General features: G+C 45.2%; 1 protein-coding gene across 1 annotated transcript; it reads left to right on the top strand.

The window, feature by feature from the left end:
- Nucleotides 1-2361: 2361 nt before the first annotated feature.
- Nucleotides 2362-12358, top strand: KLHL15 (kelch like family member 15). Its single transcript, XM_044287102.1, has 3 exons — nt 2362-2581; nt 7234-7945; nt 10467-12358. The coding sequence occupies exons 2-3, from the start codon at nt 7241-7243 to the stop codon at nt 11574-11576; spliced, it is 1815 nt and encodes a 604-aa protein (XP_044143037.1). The 5' UTR covers nt 2362-2581; nt 7234-7240; the 3' UTR covers nt 11577-12358.
- Nucleotides 12359-16070: the final 3712 nt, after the last annotated feature.

Raw genomic sequence — 16070 nt, 5'->3', positions numbered from 1 at the left:
CCGGAAGTTGCGTTCCAAAGGCCGGAAGTGGGTCCAGCTGTGGAGCGCAAGCTGTAACTGAGGAACGGGCCAAGCAGACAGGATATCAGCTGATCGCCCGCAGTGACAGCTGATCATCCGCAGTGACAGCTGATCGTCCCCGCTGCTGACACCTCATCGGCCACCGCCGCTGACTGACACCCGACGCCGCCAGCTGTCAGGTGTGCAAGTCTGCAGTTTGAATCCTGTGCCCTGGTCTGAGAAAGGCTTGTACCCGGGCACAGGATTACAAACCCGGACTGTCCAGGTCATTCCCGTACGGGTGACAACCCTAGTCACAGCCGGACAGTCTGGGTTTGTAATCCTGTGTCCGGGTACAAGCCTTTCTCAGACTCGGGCACAGGATTCATTTCAAGCTGCAGTGAAGACTGTCTGACTTGCTCGGACCAGCTCGAACCTGAAGAGGACGAGGCCGCCGGTCAGAATGGATTGGAAGCCGGAGAGCTGAGGGGCTGCGGGTGGGCAGGAGCAGGAGCATGAAGACGCTGCTGAAGGAGAGAACTAAACCCGCGCCCCACAGATCAGGCCGGATAACAATGAGACGAGCCGCGGGCCTGCGCTCCTCCTGTCCCCGACTCTTCTGCTGCTCTACTTACACAACAAAAGAGCGAGGATATATCATGGTAAAAAATCTCATTTTATTCAATTATATGACATGATCAATACAAACAAGAGCTGGAGGGACAGGACATGGAGACTGAGCCACAATAGGGCTCTGCAATGTGGAGAATCACATTTGGGGATAATATGACCATAAACAGCAGGTAACACAACTATTTAAGCAGAGGCCATGACCACTGGAGTAGTTGCGGGTGCAATTGCTGTTCCCTAGTGAATAACAACTACCTTGCTCTCAGTCATGGCATCTAACAGATGAACACTGGGATATAGGAGGACGGTGAGATACTAATCAAATTGATGGCATAATACAAATAAATCAAGTCACTCGTCCCACCCTATTCCAGGTACCTCCTGACGAAGCCTACGTGGCGAAACACGTGGCGAGGTTGAGGCGTTTGGGGATCTGTGTCACCAGTTTACAGCAGCAACATGGGTAGGTAACATGGTACCTGGAATAGGGTGGGACGAGTGACTTGATTTATTTGTATTATGCCATCAATTTGATTAGTATCTCACCGTCCTCCTATATCCCAGTGTTCATCTGTTAGATGCCATGACTGAGAGCAAGGTAGTTGTTATTCACTAGGGAACAGCAATTGCACCCGCAACTACTCCAGTGGTCATGGCCTCTGCTTAAATAGTTGTGTTACCTGCTGTTTATGGTCATATTATCCCCAAATGTGATTCTCCACATTGCAGAGCCCTATTGTGGCTCAGTCTCCATGTCCTGTCCCTCCAGCTCTTGTTTGTATTGATCATGTCAGATAATTGAATAAAATGAGATTTTTTACCATGATATATCCTCGCTCTTTTGTTGTGTAAGTTGTAGTAGGTTGGGGAGTTGGGTATTGTAGGCTATAACTCCTTTCCTATCACAACACCTCCCCTCTCCCCCGGTCTCCGTTACCGGGCCCAGGAAAGCTGCCGGACTCTCACAAACTCTACAGTCAGTGTGTCAGCCCTGAGGGACGGTTCCCGGGGAATGATGGCCACATTACTCTAACTGGGGGTCACTAATGGGGGCATCATTCTTACTGGGGGGGCACCAATAGGGGGCATTAATTATTCTGGGGCGCACTAATAGGGCCATTACTCTTACTGGGGCACACTAATGAGGGCATTACTATTACTGAGGGGGCGCTAATGGGGCATTACTATTACTGGGGGCGGTAATGGGGACTTAAATATTCCTGGGGAGCCACAGTATGACAGCGACTTCACACCCTGTGTTAAGCCACGCCCCCACGCCCTTTGGGGTGTGGCTTAACTTGTCCAGTATTTTTTGTTGGGAAAGGTGGCAACCCTAGTCACAGTGCTGCATGCCATTGAAAGCAAGTTCCACCAGCAAACTCTGCTGCCTGCACATGCCCTATTAGTAAATCGGCCAACCCCTACATAGGACTAGTGGAGGGTGTAGAAACAGATCTAAGTGGAAACAACAACAAAAATCTCTGCACAACATGAAGATCCCGCAGCAGCTCTGCTACACCACAGGTTGCCGAAACACGCTCCGCCCTCCAACGTTTTCCCATCGGATGGGGCGGGGCGTCTGCCGCCATATTTACTAAGGGAAAAACCTTCCTGTATGGGGGGAAAGCGAAACCTGACGGAAAGGGCGGATGGGACGAAAAGCAGACAGCCAATCAGAGAAGCACAGGCTGAACATCCACCAATGGGAATGTACAGAGGGCTGACACGACTTCCGGGGTTGCTTTTTGGCCTGGACGCTGCAGGTAGTAAGGAGCTGTTGTCTGGGTGGAGAGCGGAGCTGGCGGGGCGGACTCGTGCGGCGGGGATGCGGTGAGCATGTGTCTATGAGCGGGCCCGGAGCAGCGGCTGAGACCCGGAGAATTTAAAGGCCGGATGTTACATACACGGCTGGGCTGTGCAGGACGCATCCCTTCAGTGTACGGGCTGGTAGGTGAGTATTGTGTGCTCCTCCCATGTGATCCCAGCAAACCTGAGACACTCTGTGCTGCTGTGATATTGTATATCCCACTGTAATAGTGTGCAGGGGCTGCCAGCACACCCAGTGTGCAGTGCTTTCTGACAACCTCACCCTGCTGGTTCTGTAGTTTAGCCCACTGTCAGACAGGGCTCTGTAGGGTAGGAGGTCTCTGATTGCAGGGTAGAGGGGCACTGCCTTCTATACAGCCTGCCCTCTAACAGGGAATGAAGCTTTCCCCGCCCCAGAAGTGCCACCACTGCCGTATAGTGCAGCTGAATAACGTTCTGTGTGCGACCATTTAAAAGGCTTGTCCACTCCTTGACTATGCTCAGGATAGGACATCAATAATCAATCAGCAGGGTCCTGGCACCCTGCGTCCTCACCGATCAGCCAGTTTTGTAGTAGATTCGTCCATTGTGCAGTGGATGTAGCTGGTTACTGTGGCATGGCTCCCACTGAAGTTAATGGGACCAGCGCTGCACCCACTAGCTCTGTCCACTGCAGAGTTATGTAGTTCCAACGCTGGAGCTACTCCAAGACAGCGAGGTGTCAGACCCCCACCAATCAGATATTGAAGGCATCTCCTGTGGATAGGCGAGGCATAGTAAACCAGTGGACAGCCCCTTTAAGACCACTTTCAGATAAGCAAGTGTCACGCTCCGGACTCGCAGCGCAGCACTTGTCCTGAACTTCCAGCACTGCCAGGGTTGCATAGCATTATATGGATTTAGAATGCCATGTAGCCCTTAGAGATCTGGAATGTATTGGATAACACTGACACAATGCTGTCAGTGTTATCCGATACATTTCAGACCTCTAAGGGTTACATGGCATCATAACTCAATACAATGCTATGCGACCCCGGCAGTGCTGGGAGGTCAGGACGGGTGCTGCTCTGCGAATCCGGAGTGTGACACTCGTTCACTCTAGCAAGGGTCCATTCACACAGACACCGGCAATGTGCGTTCCGCGTTTTGCGGACCGCATTTCGCCATCACTCTCATAGAAAATGCCTTTTCTTGTCCGCAATTACCGGCAAAGAATAGGACATGTTTTTGTTTTTTTTGTGCGGCTCTGCAAATGCGGACGGCCTATTCCTGCCCCATTGAAAATAAATGGGTCCGCACCTGTTCTGAAAAATTGCGGAACGGATGCGGGCCCATTTTCCGGACAAGTGAATGGAACCTTGGTGTTAGTTAAAGGCTATGTACAATACAATTTTTATTTATTTTTTTCTGATTGCATTTTACTCATTTTTGGTAAATCATTTTTTCTATTGGCCTTAATTAAAAATATTGAGCTGTTCTGTCACAAAACTGTCTGTGAAGGTTCTCATTTATCCAGGTCATGGTATATATCTGTAAAGAATAAATCAAGGCAACTGGACGTACTGTAGTTCTTTTGAAAACGTTTCACTCGTTCTTCCAACGAGCTTTCTCAATTCTGAGCGACTGTACAAAAATTCTGGGAATAAATATGTAACTGAATCCACATCTGGTAATTATACCCAGCATTGGGTCAAAGGTGTTGATTCCATTGTCCTAATTGGAGTCAGTAGGTGATAAAGACGTCAAGACAGCATTGTATGTGGCGGACAATAAATGTCTAACCCCCCCCCCCCCCCCCCACCTCTATTCAAGCTTGGCTTCTCCATTTTTACGTAGATGGCCTCCTTCACGCCTCGTTTGTACCAATCGGCCTCCTTATCCAAAACACATACTTGACTGTCAAGTACGTGTTTTAGATAAGGAGGCCGATTGGTACAAACGAGGCGTGAAGGAGGCCATGTACGTAAAAATGGAGAAGCCAAGCTTGAATAGAGGTGGGGGGGGGTTAGACATCTATTGTCTGCCACATACAATGCTGTCTTGACACCTTTTTCTGGGAAGTCTTTATCACCTACTGACTCCAATTAGGATAATGGAATCAACACCTTTGACCCAATGCTGGGTATAATTACCAGATGTGGATTCAGTTACATATTTATTCCCAGAATTCTTGTACAGTCACTCAGAATTGAGAAAGCTCGTTGGAAGAATGAGTGAAAAGTTTTCAAGAAATCTACAGTACGTCCAGTTGCCTTGATTTATTCTTTACAGATATATGTCACAAAACAGTTTTTCTAGCTGTGTGACTGGTACTTTCACTTTGTGCCGGTCATCTAATAAGCCTTATTTCTAAGCTACTGAGAGGTCATAAACTCTTAAGCCACATTCTTATCAGTAAGGTGAGATCTGAGCTATAATGAGTGTTTATAATGTCAGAGAGCAGAGCCCCCATTTGTTCCTGGTCTGATGGAAAATCCAAAGGCTGCTACTAGAGCATGTCAGCTCTGTACAGAAAAAAAGGCTTCATATTTTTAATAAAGGACCAATTAAAAAATATATTTTAGCTCAGAATTAGTACAATGCAGTAATAAAAAAATGCCCCCAAAGGTGTACATGGCCTCTAAGAACTACTTTGGTTGCTGCGCATACTGTATGCTAATTACCTGCATGCCGTCATGGAGGTGGAGCCACGTGACTGAAGAGTCACCATGGATGATCACTAAACGGTGCACCTCATTTCAGTGTCCTGGATGCTGCCATAGGAGGCGTATCAAGGCCTCAGTGGTATGACCACTAATAGATGGGGCTGTGTTGTTGTTTCCTGTGGCCAGGAGCGCGATGCTTGGAACATCCGTGATGGAGCTGCAGTACTTTAAGGGGTTGTCTGAGATTTTGGTATTGATGGTCTATCCTCAGGTTGGGTCGTCAATATCAGATCGGTTGGGCTCCGACTCCCGTGAGCGCCGCAGCCTCTTCTAGGCTAGTGACGTCAAGTTAATCGGGCTGAGCAGCTATCCAGTGGATGGTGCCTGGCTTGATCAGCCTCCGGGACCTCCTCACATAGCTGCTCAGCAGGTGTCCTGGGCGTTGGACTTGCGCCGCTCCTGAAGATAGGTCATCAATATCAGGATCTCCGAAAACCCCTTCTATCAGCAGGTTTGTTCTACCCTGAGACCCTGATTTGATCAATGTTGATCAACTTTTCATAACTTGGTTTAGTTTTGAGCCAAATTGGTAGTCGGCACAATCCCACATGCGTGCTGGGCAGTCCTTTGACTTGCAGCTCCGCTTGCTGCTGATGGACAGCCTTCTCACTATGCACAGTATAGAGGGAATGTTTATAATCAGTGGTGGGAGCCACTGCTCATCAATCTGAAGGACTGCTCTGCATGCACACAGCAGTACGCAGACCATATCGTCTGCTTCTGCCTTGACTGATAAAGAGCAATTTTATTAAAACTGCTGCAAGCAAGTTACACATCAGGGTTTCCATCACTCATTTATGCTGCCCTCAAGTTTTCAGCATTGGCCTTCAGAGAACTGGTGGGAGTCCCAGCAGTTAGACCCCTGCCGATTAGAAAGTGATGCCATACAAAATATACCATAACTTCCTATAGGGATAAATCTTCTAGGGTTCACATAGCAATAGCCCGATCACTGCTGTATTATGTGTTTGCCCCATTACCAAAGGAGGGGATTTCAGTAATAAACAAAGGCTTGGTATGTAGAGCTGTAAGTAGTCATTAAAGGTGTATTTCAGTTACTACAAGTTATCCACAATCCCGTGAATGGGCCCCCCATCCTAATGGTACAGCAGGTCGATCATGTGCCCCGCTGGGCCATTCATTCTCTACAGGATTGCTCTCGGCTGTCTCCAGCAGCACCCTAAAGAATGAATGGAGCAGCAAGGTGCATGCCTAACCCACTACGGATGGGGGAACTGCACCCCTGTTCTAAGAAAAGGTGGGGTCCTAGATGGAGGATAACTTGTAGTAATCAGAGGACCCCTTTAAGGCTACTTTCACACTAGCGTTTTTCTTTTCCGGCGCTGAGTTCCGTCCTAGGGGCTCAAATCCGGAAAAGAACTGATTAGTTTTATCCTAATGCATTCTGAATGGAGAGTCCGTCCCTCAGGATGCATCAGGATGTCTTCTGTTCAGTCTTTTTGACTGATCAGGCTTTTCAGAAAAACGTAGCATGCAGTATTTTTACCTCCGGCCAAAAAGCCTGAACACTTTGACTGAACGCCTGATCAGGCTTTTTTCCCATTGACTTGCATTAACGCCGGATCCGGCCCCGTGTGTTCAGTCAAAACGGATCCGGCTTTTGCATGTTAAACCCGAAAAATGTGAAAAAAAAGTCCATAAATGGCGGATCCGTTTTTTCCAATGCATTTTTCCATTGTGATCGAAAGCCTGATCAGGATTCAAATGTAATCCGTTTTCACACGTTTTTCCGGATCCGGCGGGCAGTTCCAGTGTCGGAATTGAACGCCGGATTAAAACAACGCTAGTGTGAAAGTAGCCTAACGCTGAGGTCCTAAGTTTAAATGCCATTGAGCCTGCTTTAGGTCCGTAAAACTGCTGCTGACTGCATGGAGCAGAGTTGACACAGTACACAATGACATATTTGTCACTGTGCACCAAGTGCCATCCTGCTTCTCACTATGTTTGGAGTTATGAAAAGATTGATCATTTCTAATAAAGTTGAATTGCTAACACGTATTCCCTGATTTTCTATTACTAGGATAGGAAATGCTTTTGGATTGTTAATGTAATAATGTAATGTATTTCTTAGGTGATTCATGGCCGGGGACGTGGAAGGGTACTCTTCTTCAATCCACGATAGCAGTGTCACTGCAGGATTCAGGGCACTGTACGAGGAAGGCCTGTTGGTGGATGTCACCCTTGTGATAGAGGATCACCAGTTTCAAGCGCACAAAGCACTGCTGGCAACTCAGAGTGACTACTTCCGTATCATGTTCACTGCCGACATGAGGGAGCGTGATCAGGACAAAATCTACCTTAAGGGATTGACCGCTACAGGCTTCAGCCGCGTGCTCCAGTTTATGTACTATGGTAACATTGACCTTAGCATGGCTACCGTCCATGAAATCCTGCAGGCGGCTATGTATGTGCAGTTGACTGAAGTTGTAAAGTTTTGCTGTTCTTTCCTCATGGCTAAAATTTGTCTGGAGAACTGTGCCGAGATTATGAGGCTTCTGGATGACTTCAGCGTTGACGTTGAAGGTGTCAGAGAGAAGCTTGACGTGTTTCTGTTGGAGAACTTTGTTCCTCTTATGGCTAGACCTGACTTTCTCTCCTACCTTAGCTTTGAAAAACTCAAGAGCTACCTGGACAATGATCGTCTGAGTCGGTTCCCCGAGATTGAGCTGTATGAAGCTGTTCAGGCTTGGTTGCGACATGATAGGAGGCGCTGGAGACACACAGATACCATCATTCAGAACATCAGGTTTTGTTTGATGACTCCATCCCATGTCTATGAGAAGGTTAGTGAGTTTGAAAGCACTAGACAAGAATCTTCACTTAGCTAGGGCTGCACAACATCAATAGGTAAGATATACGCTTGTGGGATAACAAACTAGAGAAATGTACTAATTAGGAGACTATCAAGGACGAGCTGGCCTCCGATTATTTCTTTCTGTATATCATTTGATTATTTTTATTTTTTTTGTCATTTTTGTTAATTTTTTATTTTTTTTTTTACAGCAAATAAAATATCATGTGTATGTATAGAAATATATTAGCATTGTCCTTCTTAAATCAGTTATCGGTTATTATCCTTTTTCTTTTTGTCTTGTATTTAGTAGCAGGTTTTTATTTTTGGTTTCAGTGGTTGGCCCTAGACCTGTCTGAAATTGCAGTTCCAGTTATGTGCATTGCTGAACCTGACCCTTTCATACCGTTGAAATAAAGCCCATGTATAAGTACACAGAACATAGGCACACCGATTTATATCCTGTATGTATAAGGTTAACTAAAGTACAGTACACGGCCAAAAGTATGTGGACACCTGGTCCTCACCTGTACAAGCTTGTGTACAGCTTGGAGTGAGCCCCTCTTGTATGAGCAGTTACACTTAGGAAGGCTTTCAACTAGATTTTGGATTATGACAACTGGAATTCGTATCCAGTGAGAAACATTTTTTACAAATAATTCTTTGCTTGCAGTTGGCACTCCAATCCATCCCAAAGATGTTTGATGGATTTGAAGCTGTCCACAACTCTGCCAACCAATTTCTTCTGTGGACCTTATTTTATACACCAGAAATGTACTTGCGTGCTTTCAAAATCCAAAGAGCCAACAGATTTTACTGAAGAGATCTCCTGGCGTTGATACATCCATGAGGCTGGTGGTAACATTTGAGACGTCTTCTGACAATGTTTCCACTGATCCTGGTCTCTATGGCAGTATACTTTACATCAATCTTGCCAATGCTCAGCATTGTGCGTGGTCATCTCAGGCTTTTATTTAGCTGCTTGGTCATGGAAACCCCATCCATGATTCTCCTGTGAACACTTGTGTTGACCTGTCCAGGTCAGTTTGGAAGCTGCTATGGTGTGCTGCAAGTGCAAACAAGGACAAGTTATTATTCACCTCAGCATTTTATGAGCCATTTCTTTACACTTCACAATACCAGTGCTTACTTTTGACCTGCCAGCTCTAACACGGCAGACATTTGATAAACTGACATTTTGAGATGTCGTGTTCCATCACGGTGCTATGTTTAAAGTAACTTTCCTCTCCAATACTTTAGTCATGGATGGTTTTATACGAGACCCTTTGCAGATTTCGCCAGTGGGTGTGGCTGGTGTGGCCAAAACCATAGATTGAATGGGTGTTTACCTGCTTTTGGCCATGTCTGTATGAGGATTTCTCTAGGGACACTACATAAATGTTGATAGAACTTTTATAGCAGTTCTCTAGACAGAAGTAGAGAGCCAATCTAATATACCAGGTTCTAGTACGTGTGGTTTAGTTGTAAACTTATCATATGATTTGGAGAGCCCAGAGGTTGTCCATGGCCCTGCTTTTCTCGAGGGCGTAACACCCAGCCTTCTCATGATCCACATTTTCATTTATAGAACTATGCTGGATCATATAATATCCATCAGATGGAGTAATTCTGTATTCTTGTAACAGGCAGATCATGACAACGCTGTGTCGGTCACTGAAAGAAGCAAGCTGAGCAAACCTGTATTCAAGTTCTCCCTTTAGGCTCCAGACCAACACTACGAAGTGAGAATTTGGCCTAACGCTAGATGCGCCCAAAGGACTCTTCCTAGATCTCTCCTTGAGACGAGGAGAAAGTGTCACGTTCTAGCAAATCAGCAATGCTGCATTGAGGACGGATCACCATTGTGTCTAGAATTGCTCAATTGTGTATTTTGTATTTTGTATTCTGAATGTCTTCATATATTTGTATAGTTCTAAGCATCCCTCTTATCTTATGAATGCGGGCACTGAAATGCACAATAATGCATAGTCACCTGGCCAAAAGTAAGGGTAATTTTAAAGGGGTTCTTCTGGCTACAGACATTGATGATTTATCCTCAGGAAAGGTCATTAATATTAGATCGGTGAAGGTCTGACAGCCGACACCCTCATGCTGCCAGAAACTGTGCAATGTATGGAGCTGAAGGCAGACTGCTCCATACACTCTGTAGTGGCCGTACTGCATCTCGGCTCCTGTTCAAGTGAATGGGACGTAAGCTTCAGTATGCTGGCACCGGAAACTACACATTACATGGAGCCTTCTGCTTCCTCTCCATAACAGTTTCGGGTGGTGCCGTTGCAGCCTGAAACAGCTGATTGGTGGGAGTTCTAGATCACCACCCCATCTAATATTGATGGCCTATAATTGAGTGTAGGTTGTCGGTATCTGTAGCCTCGAGAATCTCTTCAATATTCTGACATGAGTGCAGTGCAGAAAAACTCCACTTGTAGATCCTGCATAGCATTTTCTCACATAGATCATCTGTTTTTTTTGTTTTTGTTTTTCCTTTTCAGGTGAAAACCTCTGAGTTTTACAGATATTCACGCCAGTTGAGGCACGAGGTTGAGCAGGCACTAAACTACTTTCACAATGTCAGTGAGCAACCCTTAATGGACATGAAATCCAACCACATTCGCTCAGCTAAACCTCATACAGCGGTGTTCCGAGGGATGATTGGACATAGCATGGTAAATAGCAAAATCCTCCTCTTGCACAAGCCACGCGTCTGGTGGGAGCTTGAAGGACCTCTGGTGCCTCTACGACCTGATTGCTTGGCTATCGTCAACAACTTTGTCTTCTTACTTGGAGGAGAAGAACTGGGCCCAGATGGCGAGTTCCACGCGTCATCAAAAGTATTCAGATATGACCCACGTCAAAACAGTTGGGTGCGAATGTCTGATATGTCTGTACCTCGGTCTGAGTTTGCCGTGGGTGTGATTGGGCGATATATTTATGCAGTGGCCGGAAGGACGAGAGATGAAACCTTTTATTCGACAGAGCGCTATGATATCATAGAAAACAAATGGGAATTTGTAGACCCTTATCCGGTCAATAAGTATGGCCACGAGGGCACAGTCCTCAACAATAAGCTGTTTATCACTGGTGGGATTACATCCTCTTCAACTTCCAAGCAGGTTTGTGTCTTTGACCCAAGCAAAGAAGGAACGGTAGAACAGAGAACTCGGAGGACACAAGTGCACATGAACTGCTGGGAAAATAAGTGCAAAATGAACTACGCCAGATGTTTTCACAAGATGATATCTTACAATGGCAAACTTTATGTCTTTGGTGGCGTATGTGTCATTTTACGAGCGTCTTTTGAATCTCAGGGCTGCCCCTCCACAGAGGTTTATGACCCTGATGTGGATCAGTGGACTATTCTGGCATCGATGCCCATTGGCAGGAGTGGCCATGGAGTAGCTGTGCTGGATAAACAGATCATGGTGCTTGGCGGACTCTGTTATAATGGTCATTACAGCGACTCCATCCTTACTTTTGACCCTGAGGAGAACAAATGGAAGGAGGATGAGTATCCCAGAATGCCTTGCAAGCTGGACGGCTTACAAGTATGCAGCCTCCACTTTCCAGAATATGTTTTAGAGCACGTAAAACGTTGCACTTAACAGTAATCTAAAACTCCTGTTCCCATTTTTTTTTTTTTTTTTTTTTATGTCTTAAGCAAATCGGATCTTTACCCTTTCTATGCTTTATGTAAAGATTAAATATTAAATGCTTTCATGAAACAGGGAGCAATCCGTTTTGAGAAGTCCGAAACTACTAATGGGTCTGGCCTGAATCTTACTTAATATCAAATTGGTGTGAGTATGTTTTATACATTAATTATTTTTGTTTATGATCTTACTTGAACTAGTCAAGGTTTTTTTTTTTTTGTTTTTTTTTTTATTGACATGGGCTAAAAACTTTCCTGTACAAATATCCCCCTTTAAATATCTGCATGACTCAGGCCTTTTGCTACCTCTAATATTCTTTATAGCTAAAATGTGACCTCTTCATCAGGTCCATAAACGGGATGACCCGAAAACCACGGCAGCTGTAAGAAATGGTGCACAAAGCACAACTATTTATTGAGGTTTGCAGAAGCCTCAAATTAAAGGGAAAACTTTTAGCTAATAAATGTGTATTATTGCACAAGTGACTTTCTTTAAACCTCCAGTTTCTCTCTACCGTTGGAACGTGCACACCCTATGTAATATGGATCATACCATTTAGTATTGATAAGGCTTTTAAAATGTTAACAGATCCACTAAAACTATATAAAATACAGGTTGAGTTATGTAAGTAAAATATATATACTACTGGTACCGTCTAACATTTACACGTGTATACTAACGGGACAAGCCATTAAGTGTGAGTTAGGAAGCCCTTCGTTTTTTTTGTTTGGTTTTTTTTTGTTTTTTTTTTAAAGCCAGGTTCTCTCTTGCATCCTCCAGTTTCCAAATTGCTGCTTTTTTTAAATTTATTTATTTTTTTCCCCTCTTAGGCCTCATGCACAAACTACAGATCCGCAAAAAAAGCAAGCCTATTCTTGTCCGCAAATCAGACAAGAATAGGACATGCTATATTTTTTTGCGGGGCCACTGAACGGAGCAACGGATGTGGACAGCACACGGAGTGCTGTCCGCATCTTTTGCGGCCCCTATGAAGTGAATGGGTCTGCACCCGAGCTGCAAAAACTGCGGCTCGGATGCAGACCAGAACTACGGTCGTGTGCATGAGGCCTTAAATAGGAAAATGGAGGAAACCAGTAAAATACTCTTTGCCACAAAAATAATGGTGCAGAAAAATAAAACTACTCATGGGGTCATTCCTGAACACGTTTTATACTTGTGCTTTAAATGTCCATATTCTCGATAGACCTCTTGAGGGTCAGTTGAACTGATTTAAGGGTCTATGATGCTGCAAGATCATTGAGCAGTTGAACTCAAGTACATTACGCGTGTCTGAGGTTTTAAAGGGTTACTCCCATCTCAGACATTCATGGCATAAATCCAGTAGAAGTGAATGGAGGGAGCTGTACGGTCAGGGAACATGGTCAGGGGTCTCCTGTTCTGGAGAGAGAAGTGACTGGGTTCAGCCTTTGCCGGGCATATCCTGTGAATATGATATATATGTCTGAGATGGAATTACCCCTTTTTTTTTTTTTTTTTAAATACCTAAATCAGTTGTTTGTGTTTTTAAAAGTAGGAGCTTTAATCTTCCAAGTTGGGGATCCCAGATTCAGATGATGTGATTTATGGGGTAAAGAACATTTATGTAAAGTTATTTAAAGATCCTAATACTTGGTACAGTTTATATTCCTCCAGCTGCTTCATATATATATACACTGTACTTTAAAGGGGGTTTTCCAGGTTAACACTCTAGCTGTGGTAAAACTACAACTCCTGAGATGTACCCTTGCTTGGCTATTTTCAGAACTCCATAGAAATGGATGGAGCATGCTGGGAGTCGTAGTTTTCACCACAGCTAGAGTGCCGGAGGTTAGCCATCACGGGACTATCCTCAGAATAATTAATATCAGATCGATATGGGTCTGGCATCCGGTGAACTCGCCATTCGGCTGTTTGCTGGAGCCTCTGGCATCAGAGCCACCACTGATAATGGGGCTGGAAGCATTCGGCTCCGCTCACACTGTAGGCAGCGCTGGATTACTGCCGCTCTGGTATCTAAGCCGCAGAAACCTAGCACCGCCACCGACAGCCGAGCTGCTGCAAGTAATGGGTGTTAGACCCCCACCAATCTGATATTAATGATTTATCCTGAGGATAGGTCATTAATATCGTTAACCCCGGCAACCCCATTAAGACTATGTCCACTTTATGCATCATTTTATGTTTTGTACACAAATATGATCTAAATAAAAGTTGAGTAATTTTATTACCTCATTCCTTTTGTATGTGCTGTGCTGATTGTGAGGTGCAGCCTGTAATATAGCCAAGAGCTCTATTCACAACTCTGCCGGTTGAGGTTTGGAAACGGTCAGCATGTTTTTTGGGAAGCAATACACTAAGAATTAGAACTGAGGTCCTATAATATTTAGTTTTTTCAGCTGCAGACTGTTGAGCACTACCAGGGAATAAGAGTACCTTTCCTGGATTGCAGATGTGAAGCCGGACAGAAATACTAGGAGATTTAGGCTCGGAGGCCTACAAAATTGTACATTTAAATTCCGCTCTAGACGTCCTGTAACTTGTGACCAATAGAAGATAGTTAATGGGGTTAGCCTGGAAACGATAATGATGACTTTATCGTCAGGATAGGTCATGATAATCACGTCAGCAAAGTCCCGGCATCCCCGCCGATCAGCAGTTTCAGTGAGCGGCTGTGCTCATCAAAGCTCTGGTGGGCGATGCAGGCTCCAAGGACAGCGCTGTACATCGTATAGTGGCAGTGCTTGGTATTGCAGCTCAGCATCATTGACTTTAAAGAGGACCTTTTAAAGTATCTACCCGGGACCCCTGCCCACCAGCTGTTAGAAGAGGTCACTGTACATTGGTCATATGGCCTAGTTAAAGAGGACCTTGCACCAGAAAAAAAAAGTATCTAAACTGACTATACAGACGTGTAGAGCAGCGCCCAGGGATCCCCCTGCACTTACTGTTATCCCCGGGCGCTGCTCCGTTCTCCGGTATGTTCATAGTTAAGCTCCACCCAGGGGAACCTGCCGCGGTCTCCTTCTCCTATGCTGTAGCGCTGGCCAATCGCAGCGCTCCAGCATAGGAGGAGACCGCGGCAGGTTCCCCTGGGTGGAGCTTAACTATGAACATAACGGAGTGGCGCCCGGGGATAACAGTAAGTGCAGGGGGATCCCTGGGCGCCGCTCTACACGTCTGTATAGTCAGTTTAGATACTTTTTTTTTTCTGGTGTAAGGTCCTCTTTAACTAGGCCATATGACCAATGTACAGTGACCTCTTCTAACAGCTGGTGGGCAGGGGTCCCGGGTGTTGCACCCCCACAGATCTGATACTGATAACCTATCCTGAGGAGAAGTTAGAAATATCTGTGATTCTGTTAAGTTTTTGCATTTATTTTTTTTCCCATGGAGATATCAGTTTAATTTTTTTTTATCAGGTGTATGTAGGATAACACACAGCACCTCCTGGCAACCATCAGTGAATTTCTGACAGATCTTCAATGTCATTCAGTTTTGTTTCACCGATCTATTGACTTGAATGGGCGAAACCTGAACGGAAAAAAAAAAGTAACGCACATGCCCCGCTTTTGGTGGCATTTTGCACACTGACCAATTTAATTTCTATGGGCTCCTTATTGTGTGAAAAACAGAAAAAATAGAATGTGCTGCATTTCTCTTTTTACATTTTTATTATTAAAATATATAATTTTTATTTTTTTATTTTTTTGTGATCCTGCTTGAGAAATGCTCCTGTGCCTGAATAAACCCATTAGGGGGGGAAATTGATCATAGTCCAGCATTTTACACTGGTCTGTGGTATCCCCCTGTGGAGCTAGCATAGATTTCAGTTTTCCTTTCACACCAGAAAACTGGCGTGAAAGAAGATAAATATGCCGAACCCACTGCTCCCACCCCGATCCCAACCTTGCCACACGGCTTACTCAGGAAGGTGTCGAGGGCAGCGTTTTGAAAGGTCACAAACATGAGGTCTGCAAATTTTTTATGCCAGAAAACTGGTGTGGTAGGGGATAATAAATCCCCCCCCCCCCCCCCATTCAATTTAAAGTGGTTGTCCCACTAAGACGGCTTATCCCCTATCCACAGGCTATAGTATCTGATCGTCAGGGCTCTTTCCACTGAGGCCCTCGCTGATCATGAGAATAGGGACCATGCTTCCTATTTGAACATAGCGGCAGACGTGCATATCCACCACTCCATTCAACTCTATGGGACTGCCACAGGGTAGCTAAATACAAGCACTCTATTTCTAGCAGCCGCATTGAGCTGAATGGAGTGGCAGCTCACACATGTGACCGCCACTCCAAGCAGGGGAGCATGGGCCCTGTTCTCATCATTATCAGGGACCCCAGCGATTGGACCCTTGCCACTTATCCCGTGTCCTGTGGATAGGTAATAAATTGACTTGATGGGACCATCCCTTTTTAATGTTTCCGTTTTCACTTC

The sequence above is a fragment of the Bufo gargarizans genome, chromosome 3 (genome assembly GCF_014858855.1).
Source record: "Bufo gargarizans isolate SCDJY-AF-19 chromosome 3, ASM1485885v1, whole genome shotgun sequence".
NCBI lineage: Eukaryota > Metazoa > Chordata > Amphibia > Anura > Bufonidae > Bufo > Bufo gargarizans.
This window is presented reverse-complemented; position numbering and strand designations above follow the sequence as displayed.